Here is a 10,182-nt window from a genome sequence, read left to right as displayed (position 1 = left end):
AAGGGAAATTATTTTTCAAATGGATTGTGTTATAGCAGTGACATATCTGCATGTAGTATGCTTGATTAGTACAATTAAAGGATGTAAGGACATGTGAGAAAATACGACACAAATTACATGCTAGACATGGTATCCCTGTGAGTTAATCTGAAAGGACTGCTGTCTTTTTTCCAGTGGTTTTAAGCATGCATGCCCTATGTTGACACTATGGCAAAAGTTCGTTCAGGTGGAGGTCTTACTCTGGAAGTGATGAGACGGGAAGTGTGTCTGTTGTGATCTCAAACATTTAGTAGTGCTGAGGTGCTGTTGGAAAGGAATGGAGAGTCGATTAGATCACAGTAGGATTATCTTCTCACAGTATGGATGGAAGTAGCTTCTGGCTCTCCACACTTGATATTATGGCCAAACCCGGAATCATTGTCAGTTTGTCAGACTACCTTTACAGTATTTTTACTTGTGTCATGTGGTGAACAGGAGGTGACACATTTTTTTTGCCAGCACTTGTGATGTTTCAGATAAAAGAGGCAACAAATAAAATCCTTAGGCCTTACCTTTATGTGTCATCTCATTGTGGAAATTTGAGTAAAACAGTGGCTCATAAGGTTTGCTAAGGAAAACATGAAGTCAGTTAACTTAAATATATCTGTGAAAAGCAGCACTGTAATATTCCACTGTGCTTTGCCATTAACACTTCTGTGCGTATGCATCAACCACCACGACTAACATGGAAAGTAGGACTTTGTGCTTAACGTGTGTTTTCTATTTAGTTATTAGTTGCAAGTTGTTGTTCTTTGTGTTAATCTATAATAAGTGGTTGACTGTAAACTCATCACCTTCATCTAATATGGGTTTAAATAATTCGGAATTTGCAGTTTCAGTAAGTTCAGTATTTCAACTCTCAGATGTTTATACAGCAGTTTGCAACATAAACTCAGGTGTAGTGCATGTAAAAGTTAGAAGTCCACAAGCCTTTTTCCAAATGATGCACATCTGAAAATTTTAGCGTTTAGTAGCCATAATCAGGATAATTTGGGGTGAATGCTTAGCTGCCTGGATCTGCTAAGTAGCTTAGAGTAATTGTAAATGGAAATGGGTTTGTGTCTTGCTTCTTTGAATAATGAAAAGCTATCCCCAAGAGTTGTCATAGCAGCTGTGTTTCTCATCCACATAGCATTGTACCAGTTTATGTACAAGTCTTGTCATTGACTAGCAGTCCTGTTAATGGACTGGTTATGTAGCCTCATCAGGTTCCCACTTGAACTTCATTGAAAGTACTTTTTTTTTTTTTTTTACTAATTATTTAAATAAATTTGTCCTAGATGGGAAAAAGTGGAAATTCTTTGGTGTGTTTTTTCTAACCCATTCATTGCCTCCAGCCTGCTATCTAGAGTTTGATTTTGAAAAAACTTAGTAATTTTTTTAATAACTTTTGCCTTGTAGGTTAATCTCCGAGCGACTGATGTGAAGCTTATGCGCCAGCTACTCATCATCAATGAAAGCATTGAATCAATCAAGTGGATGATTGAAGAGAAGGCCATTGCCAGCAGAGGTAGCAGTTTGAGTGGCAGCCTGTGCAGCTTGCTGGAAAGTCAGGAGACATCCCTCCACGGCAGCTGTAACAGTTTACAAGACTGTAGCGATGGACTGGATGGAATATCAGTGGGGAGTTATTTGGACACCTTAGTGGATGATGTCCCTGGTCACCAAACCCCTTCAGATGTGGACCAGTTCAGTGATTCTTCTATTATGGAGGACTCACAGCCTCTGCATAAGCATCCCAAAATTGATTCTGATGAGTACTACTGTTTCGGTTAATGAAAACAAGTTCCAGTGGGACACAAATGCACTTGTACTTACCCTTTTTCTTTGCTGCTATTTTATTTCATGTGCAAAACCCCCAAACTTCTCTTGGAAGGAAAATGTAATATGATACTTTGATTCCACTTCATAACTTTGCTGTTGCTTCTAATACATTTTCTCCTTGGTGGGTTGGGCTTTCCTCCTCCTCACCTTTTCTTAATTTATTGTTGCAATTTTTCTTTTTTTGTTTCATTTTGACAATGCTGTATTTACAGATCTTTAAAAGTGGTGAAGGAAAAGCTTTATCTTTAAAATGAGACATCAGGGAATGAGGGCAACAATTTTCTATTTGTTGGCAATAAAATACCTTCTAATAAATATATGTTGTGGTAAATTTTATTGACTACCAGGTTTGGCCTTTCCAAAGACACTGTTCTTATTGAGCCTTAAATCTGAATCTTGAAAATACCTCTACAAAACAATTTTCCTCTTGTAAGCACTGACATTTAACTCTGTTAAGCTGTTGTCACTTGGAATATAAAGTATGCTAAACTTTTCTGTGTGGGGTTTCTTTCTTCTTGAATGTACTCATCCTTCTTGTCTGATTACGATTTTAAATTCTGGGCTTCATTGTTGTCTTATGATGGTACATTCCAATATTGGAAGCTCTGCATAGGGGTATATTTCATTTTTGTGCTTCATACCTTTCATTTTAATTGAACCTGCTGTTCTATAGGCATATTCTGTATCTGTACAAAAATGAAAGAGGCATCCCACGTTAAAAATATCTGATCCTAATAGTTTGTGTACTGAGCCAAAATTTCTCAACAGAGTTAGTTTTAAAAATGTAATTTAAAGTCTTGATAATTTTTACCTTGACATTTTGAGGGATTTAGAGGGCACTGATGAAACATTTGACAGGAGGCAACATGCTAGAAGGCACCTCCTGATTTGCTTTTCTGCGCACACCCTCGTCCTTAACAAGTTTACTTTGTTTTTACCAAATATTATTACTAAGAGAAAGTGTTGCCCCACTGTCTTTTTGTGTCCTGTTTTACAAATAAGAGTGCTTTAACCTTTTTGTGCCTACTGGTACAGTTGAGAACTATGGCTAGTCATTCATATTGGAAGCATCTGAGAAGAAAAACAGGAGCAAACTGCTGTGTGGGAAGTCTCTACCTTTGAGACTCCCCTGGCCCATGCTTTTGTGCAGAAGATTAGGAGGCAGATTCTTCTTTTAATTGCTTCAGAATCACAAAGAAACAAGATTTTATCCTTCTACAGTAAAGAAGAAATAAGAATAAAACAAATAGTATTGAAATGGACACTTTAACAGATTAATAAGTGTGTATTCCCAGTTTACAGATAGTGAAAGAGATGTTGATATTTACATATCATCTAAAAGTGTCCTGTCTTGCCATGTCTGTATTCCTACTGCCAGTAAAGCATGGAATTCCCTTACTGAAGAAACTTAATGTCTGCCAAGTATAATACAGGCTCCCTATTTAAAATATCTTTTACACATTCTGAAGGAATAAAGCTAGTATATGCAGCTGTCGGTGTATGTTGGTTTGGTTAATTTTGAGATAAAGTAATAGTCCGATAAGGTTCTGCTCTTCCAAGCCATGTTTCCATGGACCTGTCTTGTCTGGCCTTCATCAAAATCCAATGTGGAGAAAAGGTAAAAACTCAAAAACTGAAAGTGGCAATTTGTGCTTAGTGGTTAGCTCCATTACTTCACAATACAGTAGACCTCCATGTCCCTCAAAATTAAAAAACAAGATATGTGTGTTTTGATTTGGACATCATGATTTATTCAAATAGAATGAGAGTGAGGAAATGTGTTGTTACCAAGAATGAGGCTTCTTAGTTCAACTTCTGAGATCAACCAGGCTATTGCAGATAGCTTGAAGGAAAACAGTGGCAAGCCCTCAAATGTCAATGCTGTGCTGACTTAACATTTTTAGGTTTTTTTAATTCCTTCCGCGTCTTATGACTGCTGGATGTAGTTTGAAAAAAAAAATATTGGAAAAAATTATTTCTTAGTGTACCATTAAATAGAACTTCAACTGTGAATTAAAAATAGGTTTTATTACTTTACTTTAAATTGTTTGAATCCAGGGAACAGAACTAACTCCTTGGTGTAAAACTGTGACTCTCTTGGGAGTTTTTCTACCTTTATTGCTTGGCATGGAAGTTAAAACATCAGGATGTATACTCCCTCTGAATGCAACAAATGTGCAATATATACAGCCTTTTCTTCTCCAACTGAGATTTTGGGCAGTAGGCCAAGATTCACATAGAATTTTTCTAGTATGAAGGAAATTCAAAAGTATTCTTAGCATACCTTCTCAAATATCCCCTAGAGTTCAGCTGAAATTACTTCAAGGAAAATACAGGCTGTAGCTGTCACCCACCCACTCACAGCTGTAATACTGAGTAAAGACTCATTACATCAGTGATAGATTTATCGTATTATGATCAAAAATTTCATTTAAATAGGAATCAAAGCTGGCAGAAAAAAACCCTACTACTAGAAGCGGTGAAATAAGAACTGTATGTGATTAGGAGCTTTTATTCCTGTATGTGTCTTGACTGGAAATGGAGAAAGAGTACAAATGACAAATTAGAGTGGTCAGGAGACTGATAGAAGGAAACAAGAACTTCCAGTCATTGTGTTTCTCGTATCCAGGAACACTACTAACACCTTGGGGTTTATTTCTGAAGCATAAAAACTTCAAAGATTTAGTTTGACTTAGATTCCTTAATTGAATTAATAGGACTTCATAACCAAAAGGTAATAATTTACTCTGACTTCCTGCTTAAGACAGACAATTAAATTTGATTATGTCCTAAAATGAATCTGATAACTTACATTTGAACTACAACTTCACTATTTAGAGAATGGAAAATGTTCAATGTTCTTAAAAAAATATTCCCATTGGGTAATTCATTTTGCTTTTAAACAGTTTACACATTTCTTCCAGCTTCCTCTTGACTTGGTTGACCTTGGTCTTGCAAAATCTTTGGTAAAAAGGGTATTGGATGCCCTCTTTCAGCATTCTGCAGAGTGGGGTTCTTTTTTCCCTTGGGTTTCCTTGTAATTATTTTTCTGATTTACAGAGCTAAAGAACAATATTCAGTAGTAACGGGCAGAGTATTTGAAAGCACTTCACAAAGTTATGTCTGTTTCAAATGGATAAAAGTAACAGAATTTTTAGAAAGTGGAAAAATGGCAAATATAATTAATTTATTCTCTGTCATTTTCTATCATCTTGGCTCTTCTGTCACTTATCTTGTTTCCAGGTATGACAGACAATTTTAAGACAATTCATGAAATCACAGACAACAAGCAAAATCCCAGACCATTCTTATTTCTGTACTGCTGAAGTTTTTCTTTTGAAAGACATGCCACTATGTAAACTGTGTAATTCAGAGGCAATAAGGGACAGCCAAAAGGATAGATTCAGAATGCTTTCTGTTTTAAAATAACTGTTTCCTGCTAATAAATAGGAACCAGCTAGTAAATGGATGTGCTCTGGTTCACAAACAATTGAAGGAGGGGAAAAAAATCCAAAAACCCAAAACCAAACTCAAACTTTTACATCTGAAAACCATGGTGCTTTAAAGATTCTGCCAAGACAGTCTAGCTGTGAAGTTTTCTTGCACTTTCAAAAGAGCAATTAAAATTCTTTGGAATCTCTCTGCCAGCTGCCAGGTCTTGTATTGATCTCAAGGTTGTATGACTGTCTCCACAAATGCTATGAGAGGATGAAGAACCGAGCAGGAGCTCTTGGATCCATCAGTAGGCCAGAAATGAAGACAGAATGGCATATCTGCCTTTGGAAGGTGCACTACCATTGTCCTGCAAATTGAAACAGGATGATAAAAAGCAGAAATCTGGTGTATCTTGTGAAAATGAGCCCTGACTTTTAAAGGGAGTGGTAAAATTCTGGAAGTACTGTCAAGATGTTTGAAAGTTTGAAGTTTCAAAAATCTTTCTCCGCATTTCCCTTTGAAAAAGAGAACTTGTTAGTTGAGGTGGGTGTAGTCTGAAATAATGTCTGGTTATACCATGTAGCTGCATCTCATATAACCCTATATAATCCACTGAGAAACTGGGGGTGGGGGTGGGGTGGGGAGTGTTTAGTGATCTTAAGCAGTTACTAAGCTGTCTAAAAAGCCTGTGCTAGTATTTTTCATGTTACCAATACTTATTCTGAACGAAGCCTAAAAGATATGTCTTACATATAAAGAATTAACATATACCAAATAAACATGGGATCAGTAGAAAGCATCCATTACCTTACAGCAAAGGAGGCTTTGTTTCAGTTTAAATGTGCTCTGTTACAGAAAGTTTGTCTTTCTCAGAATAGCTATGAATTTGCTATAGAAACACTGTAAGAGCATTCTACCCTGAAACAAATAGAAGCTTTTCCCTTACCTAAATTAAAAAGACGTTAGTGCTGCCTGCACTTGACCTTTCCATTGGTCAAAGATTAAATTTCCCTAGTAAGTAGATCTAGAGTGAAAATAAAACAATTTCTTTTTTTTTTTCCCCCAGGAAATTTTCTATGTTATGGCATACCACTAATAACATAAACAATCCTCATGAAGTCTTTTTAAAAGCATGTTCTTCCAGCACAAGTCTGATCTTCAGTACTGACATTTCCCCATAGTCTTGCTTGGTTTTGTTGGCTCAGTCCAGAAAGGAACATGTTTGGAAAGGTGTATCTTCTAGTTACTGTTAAGCAACCACATAATACAAATGTCTGAGAATAAATATCAGTAACAGGTTTTTTTCCAAAATTGTCTACAGAAACTATGTTGCCATTCCTGAGCAATTTTTTTTTTTTTTTTTAACCCCATTTTTGTCTGACATACATATGGAGAGAAAGCAGCAGATTGAGGCCAAAGGTCTAAAATCATGATTTTACTTGTGGACCATAGAGCACACCTATCCTCAGTGCAAACTTGTCAGCACTGCTGGGTCCAAAATTTTACAGCTAAGAACTGTAACATTATAATATACTAAAAACCTTTCATATGATCACTGCATTGATCATCTTCTGGAAACCTGTGAGATCACTAAAACCTTTTTAATTTAGAAAGGATACTGCTTTGATTTTGTGAAGGAAAACTTTATTGTTAGGGTAAATTTTGGTCTGTGAATTATAACTCAAAGGACACAATAAAATTAAAAATCTTTTTTGTTACATCTATCTTATAGTAGACTGTGTTTCTCTTCCATGTTGTGGAAGACGTTGTTTCTTTTCAATGTTTGCTATACCACTTTAAAAAGCGGTTTACTTTTTTTCAGATGGTATCATATAAGTTTTTCCTACAACTGTTCAAAGTTGTAAGAGCAAACAGTTGTAGTCCCATATTGAAAAGAATGCACTATAATACTGCATTAAAAATAGATTTTAAGCTTTAGAAAATTTAATTGTTAACTATTTATTGTTGGGCAATATGTCTATCACTACTAAGTCTGTTTTAAAGAAAAAAATCTCATTTTTGACTCACAAGTTCTTTTTTATTTGCATTCCAAGTCAAATTCCAGGAACCAACACTTCAGAAAGAGAACAACAAATACTATACGTGAGAGTGTAGAAAATAACTCAGTTAATTCTTTGTTCAAGCTTTACTGTCAGAAGTGTTCCCATCATCTTACCAGATGAGTGTCTAAACAATAGCGTATGACTTATCAGGCAAATCAGAATTAAGCAATACAGCATAAAGTAGTACTTGTAATAAAACGATCTTGCTGCCTTTTGGAAAACAAAACAAACCAAACCAAAAACGTTTCTCTAGGAAGGGAAGGAAGAGAAACAATAATAGAGTAGTTATCAATGCACCCAGTCCTGCGTGCATCCAAATGATAGCGGATCTCAATATCTAAGGACAAATCTGACCTTCTGACCAAGCTTGCAGGAGGCAGCCTAAATGTTTTACACACAGAAAACAAATCTGAATGCCTCCTCTGAATTTTCCATTGCAAACCATTTCATGAACTCTACCTAAAAGTGTTTGTTAAACCAAGGAGAAAAAAAAAAAGAGCCTAGCGTTTGGTAGTCTGGCTTCCTAGATTGCTGCACGTTCTAGTCCTAAAACAAAGTGATATCCAGGGGACTGCTAAAATGTTTGAAGACAGTGTGCTACAGTTGTCTTAAAGTAGTACATGAATATAAAACCTTATTTTACGGGAGTATGTGGTATTTATTTTTCCCCTATCTATTTTTTGAGAGCCATATCTTATTCATAGTTGGTACCCTCTTTTCTAAAAGGCAGGTTTTTCCTGTGAACATGAGCAAACTCTCCCAATATTTACATATTTTGCAGTCAAATTCTTTAGGCAAAGTTTTAAACTGCCCAGTTGATATCACAAATGATCAAGTTAGGGTGAACCTATTCACCTTTTGCACATCTCTGAGAATTTCAGTTGCTCAGAAGACTATCTCTTTACTTCAGCAATACAGCAGCCTTTGTTTCCTGACAACTGCCTATCACACAGTCTGCACAGTCAGGTAATCCTAAAAATATTTTGATGATGGGGGAGGAGAAGGGTAATTAAAATGCTCCTTGCTTTTTGCACAGACAGGCTGTGTTTGGAACAGTGACATAATCCTTAGGACAAATATGGCTTTCATTGTGCCACCCCACCTCCTTGTTGCCTGAAGTAATGTAAATATTTGCTTCAGTCCATGAAGCTACCCAAAGTCATTGCTGGGTCACTTTCTTTCTGGTATTCAACATGCTGATATCAGCACAGAGATTTCCAAAATGAGTCATAGTGTTGTATGGGAAGCAATCAACTTGTTTTAGGCTTCACATAGAACGGATTGCTTCTTCAGAACACCATCATCAGGAAAGGTAGAGTTGAGAAAGGCATTTAGATAATACTTTTTTTTTTTTTTTTTTTAATTCATGGGTTTTTTTCATTTAATTAAGCCTAGGGATTTTAGTCTTACCATTCCACTTGTCATACTGTTATCTTAAATTACTTTGGCAAGTGAAGAAAGCTGAAGGGTGAGTTTCAGGTTGTAACAGGAGAACTGTAATTCCCTTCCCTTCCCTTCCCTTTTCCTTTTTCTTTCGAGAGAACATAAGCTCCCCGGGGAGTGTAGTTTCTTGATGAACTGGGACACACATATGAGGAATGAGTGAATATGGAGACAATAATTTGAATAAACAGAGTAGACCATGGATCCTAGTAAAGTATGCACTAGGAATGGTCCTGGAAGCCACTTAAAATCTGAAGGGATTTTCAGAGGTGAGCCTTACAAAGGACAGAGAATTTGATAGAGTATTTGAGGAGACTTCCTTCTGGGTTTGGTGGCTGTGGAGTCTGGGGTTTGGCATTTTTTTTGTTATTTTGTTGTTGTTGTTTGATTGGGTTTTTTTCCTTACTGAATGGTAAAGTAAAAACCTTATGTTTCTGCCAGTCCATGGTTTAGGAAATCAATTTTTCCATCTGTATTTTCAAGTACTTGGCCATCAGAGCCAATAAGAGGAACTTCTCAAAAAGTCTCATATTACAAAGGCATTCACTGAATAAAGCTAATCTGTAACACCATGACTGCAGTTGGATTTTCTGTTGAAATTCTGACATTTCTGTACCTTTAAATAAGAATACATGAAATAATTTAATATCTATTTGACTTTCCTCAGTAGAAAATCAACTCAAAGAATGCTTACTGAGGAAGTCATTCTTGTACTCAGGTTTCTTTACATTTCTGCACAATGTGAATTCTTTAATTTTTGTAGCTCTCTTTTCCATAATAGAGTAAATTATAGAGCTTTTTTTCCCTTTTCCTTTGTCATTGGGCCAACAAAATTCTAGAAAAACTCTTAAGCTCTTTTATTTCATAAAAATGTAAGAATAATTTAGAAAGACAGCAAAATTTACTGTGTTTTTTTCTAAAGGAGTTCAAAAATTGTATAGGATTTGCAAGGCAACATCCATGTCCTCAGATCTTTTACCACAGCAATTAGGGCAATAAAAAGTACAAGTTTATTTTACTCCACATTTCTAAGTGGATGTTAATCTTTATATTATAACAGAAATATTTAAAGCCTGAATTGCCAGTTTTGCCATGTGATCAGCCATTGACAGTGTAAACATGATACATTGCCATGGTTTAAGACTAAGTGGCGTATGATCTAGCCTGGGAAATGCATTCAGTGAGGCATCCTAGGAAATGCTGATTTGTGCTACCAATCCCAAGTTGATTCTTATGCTTTTATACAGATGACTATTAATCAGATAGGACCTGGGGTGGTATCTGGAATGTACAGTACACAGAAGACTGTACCATTACAGTCTGTCATGAACAATGCGCAATTCATTCAATTTATTAATGCTCTGTTTCCCCTTCAGGC

The 10,182-nt window shown here is 36.0% G+C and overlaps 1 protein-coding gene across 1 annotated transcript; it reads left to right on the top strand.

Annotated features, from left to right (window-relative positions):
- Window positions 1-207: 207 nt before the first annotated feature.
- On the top strand, window positions 208-1,815 carry LURAP1L (leucine rich adaptor protein 1 like). The gene is made up of 2 exons (XM_009640051.2): window positions 208-261; window positions 1,441-1,815. The coding sequence occupies exons 1-2, from the start codon at window positions 208-210 to the stop codon at window positions 1,813-1,815; spliced, it is 429 nt and encodes a 142-aa protein (XP_009638346.1).
- Window positions 1,816-10,182: the final 8,367 nt, after the last annotated feature.

This window comes from Egretta garzetta, unplaced genomic scaffold (assembly GCF_000687185.1).
Source record: "Egretta garzetta isolate BGI_Z169 unplaced genomic scaffold, ASM68718v1 scaffold175, whole genome shotgun sequence".
Classification (NCBI taxonomy): domain Eukaryota; kingdom Metazoa; phylum Chordata; class Aves; order Pelecaniformes; family Ardeidae; genus Egretta; species Egretta garzetta.
The sequence above is the reverse complement of the archived record's forward strand: the minus strand, read 5'-3'. Positions and strand labels throughout refer to the sequence as shown.

Excerpts from the sequence above, each read along its gene's own strand:
- LURAP1L (XM_009640051.2), top strand. The coding sequence starts at position 208 with ATGGCAAAAGTTCGTTCAGGTGGAGGTCTTACTCTGGAAGTGATGAGA. Across the intron at positions 262-1,440 it reads TGGAAGTGATGAGACGGGAA|GTTAATCTCCGAGCGACTGA; the intron begins GTGTGTCTGTTG and ends TTTGCCTTGTAG.